Source organism: Muscardinus avellanarius, assembly GCF_963383645.1.
Source record: "Muscardinus avellanarius genome assembly, chromosome: 2".
NCBI lineage: Eukaryota > Metazoa > Chordata > Mammalia > Rodentia > Gliridae > Muscardinus > Muscardinus avellanarius.
Window position 1 is genome coordinate 35,328,996 of NC_137787.1, and position 23,873 is coordinate 35,352,868.

A 23,873-nucleotide genomic window follows, 5' to 3' on the forward strand; every position below is an offset into this window, starting at 1 on the left:
GTTTAAATAATTGTCATTAAACTATAATTTGGAGCTGGGCATGGTGGTGCACACATGTAATCCCAGCATTTGGGAGGCCAAGACACGAGGATCACGGTTTTTGGACAGCCTCAGCTACTTTTGCAACCCCATGAGACCCTGTTTCAAAATAAAAAAGAATAAAAAACAGGGTTGAGAGTGTGTAGCTCGGAAGCAGAATGGCCTTGGGTTCCATCCCTAATACTGCAAAAAAAAAAAAAAAAAAAAAAAAAAAACCCACAAAAAAACAACACTATAATTTGGAATCATTAATATAGAACATCTATTAAATATAAAAATAAAATATGGACATGTAAATTAAAACAATGTAATTTTAATTTTTCTGACATAATTTTCCTGATGTCACAGTCCTAAAATAGTCTTATATTTCTCTTTTTTTTTTTTTTTTGTGGTTCTAGGAATAGAACCCAAGGGCATTCTACCTCTGAGCGACAGCCCCAGCCCTAATTTTTATTCTTTATTTTGAAACAGGGTCCCATTGAATGCAAAGGGCCTCACTAAATAGCTGAGGCTGTCCTCAAACCATGATCCTCTTATTTCAGTTTCCCAAATGCTGGGATTACGAGTGTGTGCCACCACACCTGGCTGAAACAGTCTTAAACAAGTGATACTTTATAAAATGATGATCACTGAGGTATCAGTGATAGGTGGAGTCCCTTCCCCTCCCCTCATGGGACCCTATAGCTGGGCCAGGAAGTGGAGCCCCAGAAGCCAGAATCAGAGATGGGACAGACTCCAGATATCGCAAGAGGACAGGCATTCCCCAAGACACTCGCTACATAAATACTTCCTTTCTGTGGTGCAACTCTGCTGACTGGTAGCCCCCCCACCCACTACCCAACATCTGTCGGCAGACCTCAACAGGGAGCAACAGACCTTTAATAAAAGGGCCTGGTATCACATTCATTTGCTGGATTTTTCCTCCTTTGAGATCCCCAACTCAATTTCAACATTACATCTGGTGCTGAATCTAGGAAGGTTTGTTTATTTTTCCTTCTTTCCTTCCTTCCTTCCTTCCTTCCTTCCTTCCTTCCTTCCTTCCTTCCTTCACTTATTTTTACCTCTCCCTGAGTCCCTATGACTCCCTGTTGGTTCCACTGGGCCCTTGAGGGGAGCTCTCCTGTTTGCTCCCAGGAAGTTGGACTCTCCAATCCTTCATTGGACCGATCCGTCTCGGACAGGAAGAGTTCCCTTCCATTCCTCTGGTCAGGGGTCATCACCTCTGGCTTCTCTCCTCCAGCTTCTCTGTTTGTCCAAATGCGTGGCCACATCAGAGTTGCCCCTGGATAACCAGGTTGTCGTCCTCTGGCCTTCAAAGGGAGTGAAGACATCCCTCCCGTCCTCTTGGTTCCTCCGGGCCTGAGAAGGGAGTGGAGATGTCCCTCCCATCGTCTTGGCCCTGTTCCCAGAGGATGATAAGGATAATGGGGATGTCCATCTTCTGTTCTTCGTTCTTGCCCACAGATCAAAAATGGGAAGCCAAAATTCCAAATAGATCCCCAGTCCCCGCTGGGTTGTTTCCTCGCTAATCTCCAGACATTGGGGCTATTGGAGGAATTATGCCCTGAGCACCTTTGTTTCTATTGTAACATAGCATGGGCTCAGTACAAATTGGATAATGAGTCTCAGTGGCCCATAAACACAACTCTGGATTTTAATATCCTGACCAATCTCAGCAACTTTTGTAAGTGGTCTGGGCCTTCTTTTACCTGCACTCCTGTCCCTCCCTTTGTTTCTACTGTTCCACCACCCAAGTCCTACTAGCTAGGGACACCTCCCAAACTCCAACCCCTCTCCCCCATCAGCCGCCATTTTCTAATTCTGCTGAGTCACAGTCGCCATCTGATTCATCCTGATCCCTAGGATTTCTCATCTCCCCAACAACCACCCTACCCTAAGATGGCCTCTCACCCTAATCCATTCCTTTCCCCCTGCCATCCTCCCTTAAGGGACCAACCCTTAAATCCCCTTCGCTTTCCCCCATAAATCATCATACCCATTCCAAGGACTTCCCTTTTCTCTTGTCCCCGCTCCACAAGGTGGCCAGTGCATGTCCGTGTCCATGTCCCTATCTCCCTCCCAGATCTTGCTCAAATTGAAAGAAAACTGGGTTCTTTTACTGCCAATCCATCTGGTTTTATTAAGGAATTCAAATACATTATTCAAGTGTACAATCTCACATGGCTGGATCTTCATATTATTTTAACCTTCTCCTTCACTCCTGATGAACAGGATCGTATCTTAAAGTCCACGTGAGAACAGGCCAACCAGGACCATTTGGCTAACCCTTCCCTCCCTACTGAAGTGGCCGAGGTACCTTATAAAGTTCTCCACTGGGATTACCAGCTAGCCCTAAAAGTGGGGTAAGGGATTAAAAAGGAGAGACCATATGATCCTATGCCTCCTTGATGGCATGCAGGCTGCTTCCCATAAGGGACGGTTAGCTATGATAAACTTAAGGAAATCACCCAAAGTCCAGATGAAAACCCCAGTCGTTTTTCTTAATTGGCGTCAGGAGGCTTTCATCATCTATACTCGCTTAGGTGGGATCTGTGGTGTTGGCAACCCATTCATTGGGCAATCGGCCCCTGACATTCAGAAAAAATTAAAAAAGGCAGAAGCTGGCCCTCAGACAGACCCTTATTCAAGATTTGGTGAACATGGCATTTAAAGTTTTTAATACCTGAGAGGCACAGGCTGAAGTGGGGTGTACAACTAGGCTCTGCCAAAAGGCAGATTTGCAAGCCCCTGCCTTAATAGCAGCCCTGTAGCCGGTGGTGGCAGCTCAGCCCTCTGGATTACAGCGCCACGTAGGAGTGGAGGACAACAACAACTACCTACAGGAGCCTGCTTCAAGTGCAGTAAGGAAGGACACTGGGCTGAGCACTGCCCTCAGCCACGCCCACCATCCAGACCATGCCCCACTTGTGGCCAGGAGGGCCACTGGAAAAGTGATTGCCCTTAGAAAAGCGGTAAGCCCCAGGTGTAACACAGGGAGGGGGATCACCCTTCTAGATCAGGCTCCACTGCTGGCCCTACTTGGCCTTGCTGAAGACTGATGGCTCCTGAATATGTCAATCCCAATCACCCTTGCTGAACTCAGGGTAACTCTCAAGGTAGCGGGTAAGCCAATCTCCTTTTTTGGTCGACTTACAAGCTACCTACTAGTCCTTCCATTCTTTTGGGTCCCAGTTTTCCTTCTCCAATCTCAGTACAGGGGATTGACCATAAGCCCTCCTGCCATTTTTGCCATTTGGAAAACCTTATGGTTGCCTGTCCATTCCTGATTATCTGTTCCTGCTCTACCCCCCTTTTAGGTAAAGCCTATTTAACCAAAATTGGGGCCGAACTTTCATTTTGTTTCCCCACCACTTCCATTTTCCCCAATATACTTTTAATGGCTGTTATTACAGACAATGACCAGGTGACCAAAGGAAACAATAAAGCTGAATTTATGGTGAGACAGCTGTCACAACAAACCCAACCAAGCCCACCGGTCCCTGTATTATTATTATTATTATTATTATTATTATTATTATTATTATTAATTTTTGGTGGTACTGGGGTTCCTGGAAACCCTTTTACCTCTGGACTATACTCCCAGACCTATCTTTATACTTTTTTAAATTTAGAAACAGGGTCTCTTAAGCCAGCACGGCTGGCTTCGAACCTGCGCAATCCTCCTGTCTCCGCCTCCCAAGCACGGGGATTACAAGCATGTGCTACCACGCCCGGCCCCTGTATTATTTTTAACACTTCCCACAATGACGCCTAACTATAGTCTGATTGAACAAAAACACCTTACCAAACTTGGGGCATCCTGCACAGAGGATGAATGGCTTGTGATACAAAACAAAATTACCCTGCCCAAGGCTCAGGCCAAGTGGTTATTAACCTAATACATAATTCCCTACATGCTGGGCCTATTAGTTTTATTCTCCCTTCCTACAACAGCTGATTAGTAAAGTCAATGCCTCCTGTTCTACTTGTGCCTCAGTTTCTCCCCAAGGAGGCCTATGTCCCTCTTTTCCTACACACCAAATGAAAGGACATTTTCCAAGACAGGACTGGCAAAGTGATTTCTCTCATATGCCCTCTCACAGAAAACTAAAATATCTTCTTACCATGGTCAACACCCTAACAAGTTGGATATAGGCTTTCCCCTCAAAGGACAAGATAGCCATCACGGTGGCCAATGCTCTATGCTTGGACATTACCCCTCTGCATGACTCCCTAATTCCTTATAGTCTGATAACAGACCAGCTGCTATTTCTAAGGTTATTCAACCTTAGAAATAAAGTGGCACAGGCCCTTGGCATTTCTTGGAAGCTCCACATCCCATATCAACTACAGTCATCAGGAAAGGTAGAAAAAAATGAATGGAATTCTTAAAAACCATCTAACAAGGGGACAGACATGGTAGTGCATGCTTGTAATCCCAGCATTCAGGAGGCAGAGACAGGAGGATCGCACAGGTTCAAAGCCAGCCTTGCTGGCTTAAGAGACCCTGTTTTCAAATAAAGAGTATAAAATAGATCTGGGAGTGCAGCCTGGAGGTAGAGGGTTTTCCAGGAACCCCAGTACCACCAAAATAAATAAATAAAATAAAATAAAAAGAATAAAAAACAAGACTGGGAATATAGCTCAGAAGTAGAATGCCTCTGGGTTCCACCCCTAGTACCACAAAAACAAAGCAAAACAACAAAAAAACATCTAACAAAACTCTCCCTGGAGCTGTGGGTGTTGTGGCCTGAACTCCTACCACTGGCTCTGGCGGATGAATGGGCCACCCCTTGAAGCCCCACCTTCAGGAGCCCTTTTGAATTGCTGTATGCTCGTCCTTTTTGCGTAATCACTCTCTCCCTTCAGATCCTCCTCCCTTAGCTTCCTATTTCCCTTACTTGTCTATTCTTGGGCATCTCCTTCAGGAACATGGTGACCCATATCTTCCCCAACCTGGGACCGAAGAAGTGGTTTCACACCCGGCAGCCAAGGCCCTTAAACTGGGAGACCAAGTCCTACCTAAGTTGCTTCAACAAAAACATCTCCAACCACGGTGGACTGGGCCCTTTACAGTGATCCTCATTACGCCTAGTGTAGCCAAACTGCTGGGTGACCATAACTGGCATCACCTTACTCAGCTAAAAAGGGCTTTGTTATAACAGCCTCTGGAAAAATTCTCCTGTACAGTGTTGGGGCTCACTAAGCTCCATTTTTCTTGGCATAATTCTCTTAAATGTTTTTATTTCAGCAGGCCCACCTGTTTATATCTGGAAATTCACCACACAGAAGACCTATTTGCCCCCTCAACAAAACAGTGGACTGACCACAATGTGGGATCAGTGCAGTGCTCTCTCTCCCTCTCTCTGGATGCCAGACAGCCATAAGTATTAAACTTTCTCTAAAATCTGTTATTCATACTTCTAACCAAATAGCATGTTTTCCATTTGATCAGACTGACCCATATTGCCTAACCCAAGTAGTCAACTTCAAGTGTTCTTGAATCTACAACCTCCTCTTTGGCCTCCCTTCAATGACAAACTACCTCCATTGCTAGGGTAGCCCTCCAAAATGGACAAGCTTTGGATTTACTCACTGCTGAAAAGGGTGGTCTTTGACTCTTTCTCAGGGAAAAATGCTGCTAATACATTAATGAATCTGGTATAGTGGAGGAAAATGTCCAAACTCTAACCAGGTTAAGTGAGGATCTAAAAACACAGTATTGACAGTTATCTACCTCTTACCTGGAATGGCTCCTAGGGCCAGTAGCTGCTTGGCTCCTTCCCCTTCTGGGACCTGTTATCATGATTTGCTTTTTCTTTTTGATAGAACTTGTCTGCTAAAGTTCATTCAAACGTGCATTACCAAGCTGTCCAGGGTAACCTTCAATCATCTCCTGCTGCAGCCATACTCTTACCTACCCACTTCTGAACGACTCCACTCTCCTGGCCAAGGGGCCTCTATAACATCCCCTCTGACAGCAGTAAGTAGTTATTGACTTGGTCATTGAGCAATATCACCAAAAGGCTGGGATTATAGGTCGGGTCCCTCCCCCTCCCCTCATGGGACCCTACAGCTGGGACAAGAGGCAGAACCTCGGAAGCCAGAAGTGGAGATGGGGCAGACTCCAGAATGCCCTGAGAGGACCGGCATTCTCCTGCCTTGTTAGCCCTATCCCAAGACCCAAGCTACATAAATACCCTCACTTTCTCTCTGCAGTGGTAATCTGCTGACCAATACCACCCCCCCAATAATTGGGTCTGCAGACCTTGACCAGAGCTACAGACCTTTAATAAAAGGGCCTGATACCACACTCCTTTGCTGGATTTTGCCTCCTTTTTGACCCCGACTAAATTTCAATGTTACAATGACCTTTTTTGTTATCATTATTTGAGATATTTCAGAAATATAAGACTATTTTAATCAGGTATGGTGTCGCATGCTTGTAATCCCGGTATTTGGGAGGCTGAGACAGGAGGATCACAGTTCAAGGATAGCCTCAGCTATACTTAATGAGGCCCTTTACAACTCAGTGAGACTGTTTCAAAATAAAAATAAAAAAGTAGGGCAGGGGGTATTGCTTGAAGGTAGAATGCCCCTGGGTTCCATCCCCAGTACCACAAACACACACAAAAGATGATTTCAGGATTTTAAAAGCTGCCTGTGAAATAAATTATAACTATTAATATAACAAGCTATAACAATGTGATTTTCTTTTCTTTTCTTTTTTTTTTGTGGCATTAGGGATGGAACCTCTAAGCTACATCCCCAGACCTATTTTATTTTTTTATTTTGAAACAGGGTCTTACTAGATTGATGTAATCTCACTACTTACTGAGGCTGTACTTGAACATGCAATCCTACTGTCTCAGCCTCTCAAGTACTGGAATTACAAGCATGTACCACCACACCCACCACTGTGATCTTTAAGGAAGAATAAAATCGCAACACCAACTGCTAATTATAATCACTAGCTATACGCACCATATTAGACTGGCTTACCTTCTGAAGTAGGGCACCAAGAGTTGCAACTCCATGGGAGTGAATAAGATTGTCCTGGTTGATGGGATGTCTCTGAACAAAGTGCTTCACAATCAAGATAAATGTTGCAACTAGATTTTTCTCTAGTCTTGACTCTGTGGAAATGAGGACATGTCATTAATTATCATACTCTAGTAACTTTCTTACCACTTTTTTCTTTTTTTCTTCTTTTTGTTTGGTGGTACTGGGGATCCTAGAAACCCTTTCACCTCTGGGCTACACACCCAGACCTATTTTACATTTTTATTTGCAAACAAGGTCTCTTAAGCCAGTGAGGCTGGCTTCGAACCTGCGCAATCCTCCTGTCTCAGCCTCCCAAGCGTGGAGATTACAAGTGTGCGCCGGGCTCATACCACTTTTTCTATATGATAATACACACTTTAACAAAGAAGGAACCTAATTCAGAAGTTTTTTTCTTTTCTTTTTTTTTTTTTTTTTGGTGGTACTGGGGTTCCTGGAAGCCCTTCTACCTCCAGGCTACACCCCCAGACCTATTTTTTTACTTTTTTTTATTTCTGGAAACAGAGTCTCTTAAGCCAGCACGGCTGGCTTAGAACCTGCGCGATCCTCCTTTCTCTGCCTCCCAAGCGCGGGGATTAAAAGCGTGCGTCACCACGCCCTGCTCAGAAGTTTTTTTCTAAGATTGACTTGTACAATGGAATCAGAAAAGCAGCAATTGTATGTTGTATACTTATATACATATATAAATATTTTTCAAACACAAATTTAACAATGTGGTCCTTTACCACTAAAAGCATAAATTAAAGATTTGTAATCCCAGCATTTGGGAGGCTGAGACCGGAGGATTGCGGTTCGTGGGCAGCCTCAGCTACTTAGTGAGGCCCTCTGCAACTCAGTGAGACCTGGTTTCAAAATAAAGAATAAAAAAAAAAAAATAGGGCAGGGGGTGTAGTCTGGAGGTCAAATGCCCCTGGGTTCCATCCCCAGACCCGCAAAAAAAAAAAAAAAAAAAAAAAAAAAAAGATAGTCAAGAGTTAAATCTTTAGTGTTTTGATCACAGAATTAAACTTTCTGATCTTTTACTTTTCCATTTTGGAACTAAGGATTGAACACGGGCATTTTACCTCTGAGCTACACCCCCAGCCCTAGTTTCTTTATTTTGAAACAGGGTCTCACTAAACTGCGAAGGGCCTCACTAAGTAGCTGAGGCTGGCAGGGAACCTGTGATCCTCCTGTTTCTGTCTTCCAAGTACTGGAATAACAAGTAGGTACCACTATGCCCAGCCTTCCTGAACTTTATTAGCAAAATTATGGCAAGTGCTACTGTTAAAAATAGTTAAGTTTCTTCCTAATTGTAGTATTTATTTTTCAATTAATTCTCCAATATCTCAATGATTATTTTGTGTTACTATATAAATACCTGATGCCTTTGTGGAGGCCAATACCATACACTCTCCTTCTACAGGTGTTAATTCAGGAACTGTACTTTCATTCATTCCTTCAGGAATCTGTCCTTCGCTGAAGTGACTGATTTGCTCCAGTAAAGGAAAGAGTACATTTAGTCCACCTATACAGTTGATGATGTCCTAAAAATAAAAATCACAATTTCTTAATCTTACAAGAGTAATTGAATATCTGCATAGTATAAATTTCAAATTTGTTTATAAACCTCAAGTAATATATAATGAGATAACCTAAGCTGAAAAAATCCCTGTGAGAGCAGAGCTTTTCAAGAGTCGCCTCAGGGGTTACCATAATCAACACTCAGGAGAGACCACTTCAGACCATTTGTACTACAACTTTGTTTTCCAACGTTTAGGGGTTCCAAACAAGAATCTAAACACAATTCCATAAGTAGACTTCACAATGTGACTGTAACAATATAAAAACAAACAACTGTTGCCAGGCAATTGGGCATAATGAACAGGGAAATCATGAAAACATGCATTTGGTGGTAGAAATATGGCTGCTTCTTCTACTTTAGTTAACAAAAAGGTAGAGTAGGTGGCTTCAGCCAAAGTTCAAAATCTTGGATGTTTTCAGAAGCTTAATAAAATATATCATATGTCCTCTGATTAATCACTAATCTTTCTGGCCTCAGTTTCTTCATCTTAAGAGGGGTAAATTAGCCAGGCTTGGTTGTGCACACTTGTAATCCCAGTACCTGGGAGGCTGAGACAGAAGGATCAAAGGTTTGAGCTCAGCCTCAGCTACTTAGGCCCTCCACAATTTAGAGACCCTGTTACAAAAATAAAGAATTGAAAAATAGGATATGGCTTAGAGGCATAATGCCTCTGGGTTCAATCCCGAGTACTTAAAAAAAAAAAAGAAATTAGTAATAAAATAAAAAATAAATGAAAAGGGTTAAGCTAGCTAATATATTAAAGGCACTTTGTATCTGACATACAGTGAGTGCTTAAGAATTGTCATGTGGAAAGCTAGGTATGGTGGCACAAACTTATAATCCCAGCATTTGGGAGGCTTACAGGAGGATTGGGGTTCACAGACATCCTCAGCTACTTAGTGAGACCCTTTGCAACTCAGTGACTCTGTTTCAAAATAAAGAATAAAAAATAGGGCTGGTGGTAAAGCTCAGATGTAGAATGCCCCTAGGTTCAATCCACAGTACTGAAAAAAAAAAAATGTCATGTGGACCCAAGCAAACTCTATAAACAACCACTTTATATGTTTTGTTATATTTTTCCAATAAATTTTACTATGCATATTTGAAGTTTAAACATGTTATATGTGTAGATGTTAAAAATGGTTACTCCAGTGAAACAGATTAGCATATCCACCATCTCATGCTATTTTGTAACAAAAGCAATTAAAGTCTACTTATTTAATAAAAATCCCTATATAACAATTTTATTAACTACAATCCTCATGCTATACATTAGATCTCCAGATCTGTTCATCCTATACTTTCTTTTGCCTTATTTTTCTTTTTTCTTTTTCGTTTTTTGGTGGTACTGAGGGTAGAACCCCAGGGCTTTCTATCTCCGGGCTATATTCCCAGACCTATTTTATACTTTATTTGGAAACAGGGTCTCATTAAGTTCCTGAGACCCTCACTCAGTAGCTGAGGCTGCCTTCAAACCTGTGTGATCCTTCTATCTCAGCCTCCCAAGCATGGGGATTACGAGCGTGCACCACCACACCCGGCTTGCCTTATTTTTCATAATGACTATTTAAAATTTTTTAGTTGATGCATAAAACAAAAATCATAATTTCTTTTTTTTTTGCCCTATGGATTGAACTATCTGAGAACCATATAACCCTAGTCCTATTTTAATTTTTTATTTTATAACATGGTCTTGCCTTGTTAAGTTGTTCAGGCTGGCCATGAATTTTAAATTTCCTGATTCAGCCTCCCAAGTACAAGGATTATAAGCCTGTGCCACCACACTGGGCTGTTAATGGACATTTTAATCCCCACTCCCCCATTACTGAGGATTGAACTCGGGCATTCTACCTCAGAGCTACAACCTCAGCCCCCCCCTTTTTTTTTCCAGTATCAGAGATGGAACTCACAGGCATTGTACCTCTGAGCTACACCCCAGTCCTATTTTTTTTTTAGTATTTTTATTTATTTATTTATTTATTTATTTATTTTTATTTATTTATTTTTTTGGTGGTACTGGGGTTCCTGGAAGCCCTTATACCTCCGGGCTACACTCCCAGACCTATTTTTATATTTTTATTTAGAAACAGGGTCTCCTAAGCCAGCGCGCGCGGCTGGCTTCGAACCTGCGCGATCCTCCTGTCTCTGCCTCCCAAGCGCGGGGATCACAAGCATGCGCCACCACGCCCGGCAGTATTTTTATTTTTTGAAACAGGGTATCACTGAGTTGCGAAGGGCCTTGCTAAGTAGCTAAGGCTGTTTGCAAACCGAAATCCTCCAGTCTATGCCTCCCGAATGCTGGGATTACAAACATGTGCCACCACGCCCGGCCCCCAGTTCTATTTTTTATTATTTATTTGTTTTTTCTTTTTGGTGCAACTGGGGATCAAACCCAAGGAGAGCGCTATGTGAGCTACACCCACAGCTCTTTTATTTTTATTTCAAAATAAGGTGTCACTAAGATGCATATGATCTTAGTTGCTGAGGCTGGCTCAAAGCTGTAATCCTGTCTTAGCCTCCCAAATACTGTAATTACAAGCATGTGTCACCTTGCCTGGCTTTGAATTTTAGTCCTGGAGAGTCAAGCAAGCAATTACTATTCACTAAAGTATGTGAAATAATAAAGTGTTACAGATACTATAATAAGAACAATTAACTCAGTCTTAGGAGAGGTCTCTAGAAGGAAGCAAACTTTGATTTGTGATATGCACTAGGTGTGTTAGAAAGCAAATAACACATGACAGCTAGAGGACATGTGAGGAAGAGGAAAATTTACTCATTATAACCTCAAAAAAAAAGATTTGAGTTGTTTGAAACTGATGTTTGGGGACTATAGAGAGAGAGGTGTCTGATAGAGTAGAAAATAGATAATAAAATTAGGAGGTTGAGATGTACTACATAGTTATTAAATAACCTAAAAGTATTCTGCAACAAACTAGGATGGTTTTTGTTCTTTTTTTTTTTTTTTGCGGTACTGGAGAACCCAGGGGCATTCTACCTCTGAGCTATATCTCCAGCCCTATTTTTTATTCTTTATTTTAAACAGGGTATCACTGGCCGGGCGTGGTGGCGCATGCTTGTAATCCCCGTGCTTGGGAGGCAGAGACAGGAGGATCGCGCAGGTTCGATGCCAGCCGTGCGCGCTGGCTTAGGAGACCCTGTTTCAAAATAAAAATGTTAAAATAGGTCTGGGAGTGTAGCCCGGAGGTAGAAGGGCTTCCAGGAACCCCAGTACCACCAAAACAAAACAAAAAAACAAAAAACAAAAAACAGGGTATCACTAAGTTGTGGAGGGTCTCACAAGTAGCTGAGGCTGGCAGAGAACCTGTAATCCTCCCTTCTCAGCCTCCCAAGTACTGGGATTACAAGTATGTGCAACCACACCTGGCAGCAGCATTTTTTTTTTTTTTTTTTTTTTTTTGGTGGTACTGGGGATTGGAACTCTGGGGCCTTCCGCCTGCAGGCTATACTTCCAGACCTATTTTATATTTTATTTGGAAACAGGGTCTCTTAAGCCCGTTGAGGCTGGCTTCGACTTGCGAGATCCTCCTGTCTCAGCCTCCCAAGCGCGGGGATTACAAGCGTGCACCACCACGCTCAGCAGCATTTTTTTTTAAGGAGCTTGTTAGGCTTATGGCACAAGTTACAAGGTAAAAGGTAAAAGAGTTTCACATAAATAAAAGTTACTCAGCTACAACAGTCATTCAACTACTTATTTAATCCTTCAAATTGTACATCTGCAAAATAACACTTTAAGACCTATTATTCAGAGCTATCTGGAGATGCTTAAAAGACAAAATCTTTAAAAGGATCATTAAATGTATTTAATTATACCATGTTGCCTATCATTTATTATAAAGTTACCTTAATATCCCAGTTCACTACTTTGTTTCCTGTTAACCTTCCATGCAAACAATTAGTAGATAAGTCAAGACAGATTGAATTTTTGCAGGCCTAAAAACAAAAGAAAAAATATAGGAAATGATTCAGTGCAATTAGAACAAAATCTAACTTTTACCATATATAATAAATTTGACCACAATTTTTTTTTTTTGTTTTGGTGGTACTGGGGGTGGAACCCAGGGGCTTTTCTACCTCTGGCCTAGCCTCCCAGACCTATTTTATACTTTATTTGGAAACAGGGTCTCACTCAGTTGCAGAGAGCCTCACCAAGTAGCTGAGGCTGGCTTTGAACTTGTGCGATCCTCCTGTCTCAGCCTCCCAAGTGCTGGGATCACAAGTGTGTGCCACCTTGCCTGGATCACTTTCTTTTTATATTTGAAATAGGGTCTCACTAGGTTGATGAGAGTTTCACTACTTGCTGAAGCTGTCCTTGAACCTGCAATCCTCCTGTCTCAGCCTCCTACATACTGGGATTACAAGTGTGCATCACCAGGCCTGGCTTCTGAACGTCTCTTAAACAATCAGAAATTAGGCGGGCGTGGTGGTGCACGCTTGTAATCCCCGCGCTTGGGAGGCTGAGACAGGAGGATCGCACAGGTTCAAAGCCAGCCTCAGCTCCTTAGTGAGGCTCTCAGCAACGTAGTGAGACCCTGTTTCCAAATTAAAAAATAAATAAATAAATAAATAAATAAATAAATAAATAAATAAATAAATAGGCTGGGAGTATAACCCAGAGGAAGAAAGCCTCTGGATTCCATCCCTAGTACCACCAAAAAAAAGAATCAAAAATTATATTTTAAAGTACTATATTCTAAAGCACATCAAAAGTAGGTCATTGTTTCTTGTCATCTGATGAAGAAGCTACAGCTAGAACCTCTCAATCGCCAGTAAAGTTTTTCCTCTTAAAGAAATCAATATATACAAGCAGATTTTAGATTTTTTTTGTGTGTGTGTGGCACTAGGGGTCGAACCCAGGGGCTTTCTACCTCTGGGCTATACTCCCAGACCTGTTTTATATTTTATTTGGAAACAGGGTCTCACTAAGTTGCTGAGAGCCTTACTAAGGCTGGCTTCGAACCTGTGTGATCCTTCTGTCTCAGCCTCCCAAGCATGAGGATTACAAGCATGCGCCAACACGCCCGGCTAGATTTTAGATTTTTTAAAAAAATATTCAGCTGAGTATAGGGGTACACATGTTTAATTTTACAGATTATAATTTTTTAAAAATATTCATCTTGGTATGGGGTATACACCTTTAATTACAACTATGTGGGAGGATGACAAGTTGCCCAACTTGGGCAACTAGTAAAATCTTGCCTCAAAATAAAAAATAAAAAGTACAAGGAATGTAGCTCAGTTGTAGAATAGTCCCCTGAGATCAAATCTCAGTACAAAAAAGAAAATCAGTATTTTATTTTCATTAGTACTTCCTTAGGTAGAATTTCATGATATATATAAAAAAAAGTAAAATCAAGATATCACAGAACAGAAAAAATATATCATGTTACAATATGAAATCTAACTATGGACATAAATAGATACTGTTTTCTCTTGTGTTAAGGACAGACAGTTCTGATTTAATTAAAATTAAGAATTTGGCCTGCAAATTGTAAAACTATTAAAAAGCATTTGTTAACTTCCTTTCATAATGACATACATATAACTTGAAAATCTAAATTTGCAGGTAACAAAGGATCCTTGAATTTAATATCCATTATAAAAATAATAAACCTACAAGTTTTGGCACACATGACAAGACTATTATTTCCCTCTTAAAGTAATTGAGAAAATTTACTTTAATAAGGAATACTTAGCCAGGCATGGTGGTGCATGCTTGCAATCTCAGTACTTGGGAGGCTGAGACAGGAGGATAGCAGGTTCGCGGCCAGCGTTAGCTACTTAGTGAGATCCTCTACAACTTAGTGAGACCTTGTTTTAAAATAAAGAATAAAAGCCGGGTTTGGTGGCGCACACTTGTAATCCCAGCATTTGGGAGACTGAGACAGGAGGATCATGGTTCACAGATAGCCTCATCTACTTAGTGAGGCCCTTTGCAACAGCGAGATCCTGTTTCAAAATAAAGAATAAAAAATTGGGCTGGGGATGTAGCTCGAATGTAGAATGCCCCTGGTTTCCACCCTCAATTCCACATACGTATGCACACAAAAAAATAAAACAGGGCTTGGGGGAATAGCTCAAAGGTAGAATGCCTCTGGGTTCAATCCCCAATACTGCAAAATAAATAAATAAATAAATAAATAAATAAATAAATAAATAAATAAATAAATACGTACATAAAATAAGAAATACCACAGTACAAACTATATCCATCTCAGCTCTCCAACTTCTTCCTTAGCTTGGGCATAATGTATCTAAAACCTCTCACAATCATCTAATGGTACTACTGCCTCCAATCTCTTACTTCTCCAATCCAACTTTCATATTGTAGCTCAAGAACTTTTTTCAAAGTACTAACCTGAACATAACTGCTCTTCATTGTAAAACCCTATCCATCAGCTACTATTAATCCTGGTATACAAACTTTGCTATAATCTTGTCTCCAACTGCCCTCTAACCAAATTTCCTGTCATCTTCTTCCCCTACTTGGTGCCCTATACTCAAATACATACATGTCTAACCCCATTCTACAGTCTATACCTTTTAAGTCATATTCTCTATGATTTTCTAACTTCTGGGAAGAACAAACCACCCTGTTTGTACCTATACTATGTTTTGTACATAATTACAACAGAGTAATAATGTAACTGTGGCTTTTTTCAAAGCTGACATTTTTCTTGCCCATTTGGTCCCTTGAGAAGGAGTAACAAACTCTTATCAGTTTACTGACCAAAGTAGTGAAGACCCGGCCTGGAACCTTTGAGTCTGGGAAAAATCCAACTCAAGGATGACTGAGACATGATATGTGTCTCTTCTGACAAGCTCGGGTAACCCTGAAGAGCTAACTATTAAAAGGGACTTGATTCCTTTGTTCAGAGAGAATCCAAGGTTTAATTCTGAACTCTTATTTAAAGTTCACTGGTTTTCTCCAGTTTGCTAGCAAATCAATAAATTTCTTTTTTTCCTTCTTCCCAAGGCTTGTCACAATTGATTGGGCAAACTGAACTAGGTGAGCTGGGTGTGGTAGCGCACACTTGTAATTCCCATGCTTGGGAGGCGGAGACAGGAGGATCACGCAGGTTCGAAGCCAGCCATGCTGGCTTAAGAGACCCTGTTTCTAAATTTAAAAAAGTATAAAAATAGGTCTGGGAGTATAGTCCAAAGGTAGAAGGGTTTCCAGGAACCCCAGTACCACAAAAAAAAAAAAAAAAAAAAAAAAGTAAAGGATAGAAATAAGAAATAGGGCTGGGGGTATAGCTCAAAAGTAGAATGCCCCTAAGTTCCATCCCCAATACCTTGAAAAAAAAAAAAAAAGATACAGATAATACCATATACCTCTCAAGACTTTTGTGAAGATTATGTGAAACACTTAGCATAGTACTGTGTGTGTGTGTGTGTGTGTGTGTGTGTGTGTGTGTGTGTGTGTTACTGGTGGTGGAACCCAGGACATTCTATCTCTGAGCTACACACCCAACCCTATTTTTTTAGTCTTTATTTTGAGACAGAGTCTCATTGAATTGCAAATGTCCTCACTAAATAGTAGCTGAGGCTGAGAACCATGATCTCCAAGCCTCAGCCTCCCAAACGCTGGGATTACAAGCGTGCACCACCAAGCTCGGCAGCACAGTACTTAATATGTTATAAAAACACAAATGGTAGCTAAGAAAATGCACATAAAATTATATTACATTTTTATATATTTATCTCACTTTCAACAGTAAGTTTCTTATTTATTTATATTATCACAATTACTATGTTTTGTGGCACTGGGGATTGAATTCAGCCTGTATCCAAGATGAATTTTTAAAATGCTAAATACTTTTAGGAAAAATTGAATATAGGTTATATATTCAATTATAAAATATTAGGCAGGTAAATGATTATATAGAAATATTAGGGATAAGGTTTGATAGCTAAGTCAATCTTGCTTTTATAAATGACTTCAGATAAAGTCAGCAAGTACAGTAAAATGTTAATGAGCAGTGAATTTACATTAAAATGTTAATGATGAGTGGTGAATTTAGGTGAAGAATATATTAGATACCACTTTTTAATTCTTTTGACTTCTATCTAGGGTTTTTTTTATTTTGTTTTGTTTTTTTCCGGTCTGGGGATGGAACCCAGGGGCATTCTACCTCCAAGCTATACCCCTGGCCTATTTTTTATTTTTTATTTTGAAACAGAGTCTCACTAAGCTGCGGAGTGCCTCACTAAGTAGCTGAGGCTGTCTGCGAAACATGATCTCTGGTCTCACCTCCTGAATGCTGGGATTACAAGCGTGACTATCTAGGTTTGAAACTGACCAAAATAAAAAGTTGGGAGAAAACTGGGGAGTCCATTTTACTAACTTTGACATATCAAATACTCAAAAGTAATAAATTATGATTATACACCATCTGGATTATAATGTATAACTTCACAATATCAAAGCTTTTCTGAATCAACTGCAATATTAAATATAATGAAGGCAGCTGATGTTTGTAACTTCTCCCTTTTCTTATTCTCAGTTCTACCTTTTATCTTCTTTCCCTCAGTCCTTGCAGACTTTAATTATATCTACAAGTCCTTGAAAGAAAAAGGACTGAATATGGTAGTCATATAGGAAGCTCTTTTTTTCCTCATTGGCAAATATTTCTTTTTGTTCTCACCCCCTCTTTTGCTCTATCACATTTCTAAAATACCAGAGCTTCAAGACAATTCTGTTTCATCACTTCTTCCAGAAAACTACGGGAATACCAGTTTGAGTAATTTCACTTACTGAACACAGTTTATCAGTACAAATTCTAACTATAACTACCAGAATGACACAATTATAAATTTGAACTCTAGTTGGAACTGCACCTTCATTTTTGCTCTTTCTCATCTTTTGAAAATTCATAATCTAAAGAAAGGCAATTCAAGCCCCTCTATCTCAATTACCCACTGAAACAACAAAAGGAATGAAAAGTAACTTTAGTTATCGGCAGAATTATAAGTAGATAACAGTCCATGCATTTCCTCTGACCTTTGCTGTGTAATGAAGAAGGACATTCCCAGGGAGGTCAGCCATGTCAGATTCTTGACACTTCCAAGGGCTTAAACAATTTGGACCTGAAAATTATTCATACACATACATAATATCACTAAGTACATATGCTGTCCTTGGTTGTCTTATCAGAACAAAATTTAAAACAAAGTTGTGCCAAGCTTTAAAAATAATAGTTACAACAACTAGCTAAAATTTACTTTGATTTTTATACCACCTTCAATTGATTCAAAACCTAGAAAAGTTAGGAAATAGTTAAAACTTCACAGCAGAGGGGAAATTTTATATAGCATTAAAAAACTCTCCTGAATCTAATCATGGTGGCATGCATCTGTAATCCTAGTACTTGCGAAGCTGAGATAGGAGGATAGGAGGTTCATAGGCAGCCTTGGTAACTAAGTGAGACCCTGTTTCAAAATAAAAAACAAAATAGGGCTGGGGATATATCTTGGAGGTAGAATGCCCCTGTGTTCAATCCCTAGTAGCACACTAAACAAAAACAAAAACAAAAAAAACCTTTATCAAATAAAATGAAGTTTGCCAATTAATTATCTAACATAAACCAATTTAAATGATGAGTAATAAAGCATTCAATTAGCTTGCCATGGTGGTATTAACTTGGGAGGCTGAGACAGGAGGAACATAGGTTTGAAGCCAGTCTCAGCAACTTAGCAAGGCTCACAGCAACTTAGCTAGACCCTGTTTAAAAATAAAAAATGGAACAGCAGGACGTGGTGGTGTACTCTTGTAATCCCAGCGCTTGGGAGGCTGAGACAAGAGGGTTGCACAGGTTCGAAGCCAGCCTCAGATACTTAAGTGAGGCTCTCAGCAATTTACTGAGACCCTGTTTCCAAATAAAGTATAAAATAGGTCTGGAGTATAGCCTGGAGGTAGAAGAGCCCCTGGGTTTCACCCTCAGTACCACACACAAAAATAAATAAATAAATAAATAAATAAATAAATAAATAAATAAATAAAATAAAAAATACGGCTGGGCTTGGTGGTGCAGGCTTATAATTCCAGCATTTGGGAGGCTGAGACAGGAGAATCGTGGTTCAAGGACAGCCTCAGCTACTTAGTGAGGCCCTTTGCAACTCAGTGAGACCCTGTTTCAAAATACAGAATGGAGGCCGGGCGTGGTGGCGCACGCTTATAATCTCTGCGCTTGGAAGGCAGAGACAGGAGGATCGCGCAGGTTCGAAGTCAGCTGTGCTGGCTTAAGAGACCCTGTTTCCAAATAAAAAGGATAGAATAGGTCTGAGAGTGTAGCCCGGAGGTAGAAGGGCTTCCAAGAACCCCAGTACCACAAAAAAAAAAAAAAAAAAAATACAGAATGGAAATTCGGACTGGGGTTCAGCTCAGAGGCAGAATGCTCCTGGGTTCCATCCCCAGTACCGCAGAAAAATATATATGTATAAAATAAAATAGGGCTGTGGGTGTATCTCAAGAGTTAGTGTGTCCTTGAGTTCAGTCCCAAGCACCACAAAAAACAATAACAATAGCAAAACATTCAATCCATAATGCAAACAGATATCATGGAAATGGAATAGTGAATGAGTAGAAAAATCGCTCAGTTTTACTAAAAATTGAAGCAACACATATTCACACAAGGTCTTATATCTAATAATGAAGAAAACAGTACTGACGATTCCATCTTATTGGTGCTGTGGTGAAACTGGTATACTTCTGTACTATTGGTAGGCACTGTGAATTAGGACTTCCTCTTTGGAAACTGATTATGCAACATGTTTTGAAAGTCAGTAATATATTCATATACTTTCAATATCTATCCTGAGAATTTATCATTATATCCACCAAAACAAAAAAAACTCTAAGTACAAACATTTAATCATATTTAGAAAATAAAGTTTATTCTAACATTAAAATTACAATCCCAAATAAATTACAAATTATGAATTCAGCCAGGCGTGGTGGCACACGTTTGTAATCCCCGCGCTTGGGAGGCAGAGACAGGAGGATCGCGCAGGTTCGAAGCCAGCCGCGCGCGCTGGCTTAGGAGACCCTGTTTCCAAATAAAAAAGTATAAAAAATAGGTCTGGGAATGTAGCCTGGAGGTAGAAGGGCTTCCAGAAACCCCAGTACCACCAAAAAATAAAAAATAAAAAAAATTATGAATTCAAAAAAACATTGTGTAGTCATTAACAGCAATCTTCTTTTTCTTTTTTTGTGGTACTGGGAATGGAACCCAGGGGCATTTTACCTTTGACCTACACCCCCAGCCCTATTTTTTATTCTTTATTTTGAAACAGGGTCTCAATGGGTTGCAAAGGGCCTCACTAAGTAGCTGAGGCTGTCAGTGAACTGCAATTCTCCCGTCTCAGTCTCCCAAATGCTGGGATTACAAGTGCGTGCCATCACACCCGGCTCAACAACAATCTTTTTTGTTTGTTTGTTTGTTTGTTTGTTTGTTTGTACTGGGGATGGAACCCAGGAGCATTCTACTTCCGAGCTACACCCCCAGCCATATTTTTTATTCTTTATTTTGAAACAGGGTCTCACTGAGTTGCAAAGGGCCTCACTAAGTAGTAGCTAAGGCTGTCAGTTAACTGCAATCCTGTCTCATCCTCCCAAAAGCTGTGATTACAAGCGTGCACCACCAAGCCCAGCTAACAACAATCATTTTTGAAGACTATTATTTGCAAGTATAATTGTTAAGAAGAAATATAAACTACATAGCCATAATGAATTAATATTTTTTTTTTTTTTTTGGTGGTACTAGGGGTGGAACCCAGAGGCTTTCTACCTCCGGGCTATACTCCCAGACCTTTTTTATATTTTATTTGGAAACAGGGTCTCACAAAGTTGCTGAAAGCCTCACTAAGTAGCTAAGGCTGGTTTCGAACTTGTGCGATCCTCCTGTCTCAGCCTCCCAAGCGCGGGGATTACAAGCGTGTACCACCATGCCTGGCTCTAATAAGTGATTTATTACTAACTAAAATTTGGATTATAGACAGCCTTCAAATACTTTCATGAATTTCAAAGAAATAATAAGGTTCTAAGCTGCATGTGCTGACACAAATTTGTATTCCCAGTACTTGGGAGGCTGAGACAGAAGGATCACAACAGGTTTAAGAACAGCCTCAGCAAATAGTGAGACTCTAAGCAACCTAGCAAGACCCTATTTCAAAATAAAAAAATAAGCCAGGTATGATGGCATACACTTGTGGGAGGCTGAAACAGGATGATCACAGGTTCATAGACAGCCTCGGCTACTTAGTAAGGTCCTCCGTAACTTAGTGACATCCTGTTTCAAAATAAACAATCAATAATAGGGCTGAGGATATAGTTCTGAAGTAGAATGCCCCTGGGTTCAATCTCTGGTACAAGAACAACAACAAAATAAATAAAATAAAATAAAATAAAAATATGACTGGATGTGTATAGCTCAGAGGTAGAATGCCCCATAGTTCAATGCCCAGTAACACACACACACACACACACACACACACACACACACACACACACACACACAGGTTCTAATATTCACTTTAAAAGTCTGGGAGTGTCAGGCGTGGTGGCGCACGCTTGTAATCCCCGCACTTGGAAGGCGGAGACAGGAGGATCGCACAGGTTCGAAGCCAGCCGTGCTGGCTTAAGAGACCCTGTTTCTAAATTAAAAAGTATAAAATAGGTCTGGGAGTGTAGCCCGAAGGTAGAAGGGCTTCCAGGAACCCCAGTACCACCAAAAAACAAACAAACAAAAAAAAGTCTGGGAGTTCCATTCATCCCAAAACTCTCATGCAATCTCAAAAGGATATTTTGGAAAAAATTTAAGCCAGTGTGTAGAATTAATGTACATGACTCTTAAAGGCTTAACTCTGACCATTCTAACATACAGATATAATTTTGAAAGTAATTGGCATCTAATATAAATGTGCACTTAAAATTTATAGTCAAAGGAAAACCACAAACAAAAAGTGAAGGCCAAGCCTGATGGCACATACCTATAATCCCAGTATTTGAGAATCTGAGACAAGACTGGAGATTCGAGGCCAGTGAGTGGTAATTTAGCAACACCCAGTTTCAAAATAAAGAATAAAAAGGGCTGGGGATGTTGTTTAATGTAGTATATCCTTGGGTACAATCCCCAGAACCTCCGAAAGAAAAAAAAAAAAAGAGTGTAATCTTATCTAAGATCTCCTAATTGTACTGCCTTTGTGAATTCTTCTTTATGAATTTATATATATATATATATATATAAATTTATATATATATATAAACACATCAATTGTAAAAATGACAAGTTTTAGAAAAATACTTATGATTTTAGAATCAGTTATATGATTTCATATTTTATAGGCATAATCTCCAGTATTACTATATTTGGAAACAAGTCCTTCAGGAAATAAAGTTAAATGATGTTATAATAGTGAGGTCCTAATCTGATAGCGCCCTTTATAAGGAAAGAAAAAGATACCACAGGACTCTTTTCCCTGCCCATGTGCACACAGAGGAAACTCTATGTGAGAACACAGCAAAAAGGCAGCCTCACTTGAAAATAAGCTTGATGGCATCTTGATCTTGGACTTTGAGTTTCCAGAACTGTGAGAAAATAAATTTCTATTGTTAAAGCAACTCTGTCTGTGATATTGTTATGGGAATTCTAGGAGACTAATATAGGCAATTTTTTGAATGATATTTTAAGTATTTTCCAATTTATGCCTACCAAAAAAAGATGGTACATGGTAGAATTTTTTTTTTTCCTTTCAGCTTTAATTAAGACAATTATACCAGGTGTGGTGGTGCAAACCTATTAATTCCAGCACTTGGGAGGCAGAGATAGGAGGATTACAGGTTTGAGGACAGCCTCAGCAAGTAATGAGACATTCAACTTAGCAAGACTCTGTTTTAAAATAAAAAATAAAACAGAGCTGAAGGTATAGCCCTGAGGTAGCATACCCCTGGGTCCCATCACATGCTACAAAAGCAATTACACTCTTCAGATCAAACAGATTCTTTAGAATATATTTAGAAAAAACTCTAAAACAGTATGATTGTACATGCTTACCTGCTAAATATAAGGCCTTCACCTGAGGGGGCTGTAGTGCTTCATAAAAGATGATAACAGACCCTAGCTGACCCTCCAGGGATGTGGGACATCCCCATTCACTGTCTTGGGTTCCAGCTGATATTAATTTAGTAACCAATTTTGATTTTTCAATTGTTCCTCCCCAGGAGGCTGATGACAGAATTCCACCAAATGATGTCCGGTGAGGTGTAATGGGAGAAGAAAATGGTGGATCTGGGATTTGGGATGGTGGCGGGGTGGTGGTTCTTTGCCCAGCAGAACCAATACAACAGGATGTAAAAGGCTAAGAAACAAACAAAAACATTATACAATTTTAAATATTTCCATATTTAAAATTAAAAAGCAGGGAGCTGGGGAAGTAGCACAGTTGTATATACCTAATATGCAAGAGGCCCTGGGTTTAATCCCCAGCAATGCAATAAATAAATAAAAATAAAATGAATAGGGCATGAAATTAAACAAATAAGTAAACTGAAAATAGAAGTACAACAATTGTATTTACACTGGATCATGATGTATATATGCACGTATATACATAAGAAATCATTATCAAAGTTACTTTTGACCAAAAGAATCTGTATGTATTGTTTTTATGACTCACTTTATATCCTTGTGTATTCTGAATTTTTATTTTTATCTGTGTGTGGGGGGGCATTAGGGATGGAACTCAGGGACTTTCTTACCTCCGGGCTACACTCCCAGACCTATTTTATATTTTTATTTGGAAACAGGGTCTCACTAAGTTCCTGAAAGCCTCACTAAGCAGCTGAGGCTGTCTTCAAACCTGCGCGATCCTTCTATCTCGGCCTCCCAAGTACTGAGATTACAAGCATGTGCCACTATGCCTGGCCTGAATTTTTATTTTATTTGTTATTATTTGTTATTATTTATTTATTTATTTATTTATTTATTTATTTATTTATTGCGGGTCTAGGGATGGAATCCAGGGGCATTCGACCTCTGTCCTACACCCCCTGCCCTATTTTTTATTATTTTGAAACAGGGTCTCATTAAGTTGCCGAGGGCCTCATTAAGTAGCTGAGGCTGGCCATGAACCATGATCCTACAGTTTCAGGCTCCCAACTGCTGGGATTACAAGCGTGCACCACCAT

The 23,873-nt window shown here is 40.1% G+C and overlaps 1 protein-coding gene across 2 annotated transcripts in view; it reads right to left on the reverse strand.

Annotated features, from left to right (window-relative positions):
* Positions 1 to 23,873, reverse strand: part of NBEAL1 (neurobeachin like 1) — a gene marked incomplete at both ends in the record, with an annotated part of 229,171 nt that overhangs the window by 114,012 nt on the left and 91,286 nt on the right. For both annotated transcript variants that reach the window (XM_080689757.1, XM_080689756.1), the window contains 5 exons: positions 7,042 to 7,175; positions 8,462 to 8,627; positions 12,530 to 12,619; positions 17,691 to 17,776; positions 22,741 to 23,044. In XM_080689757.1, the coding sequence (XP_080545883.1) occupies positions 7,042 to 7,175; positions 8,462 to 8,627; positions 12,530 to 12,619; positions 17,691 to 17,776; positions 22,741 to 23,044 (780 nt within the window). The remainder of the gene's footprint in view (positions 1 to 7,041; positions 7,176 to 8,461; positions 8,628 to 12,529; positions 12,620 to 17,690; positions 17,777 to 22,740; positions 23,045 to 23,873) is intronic.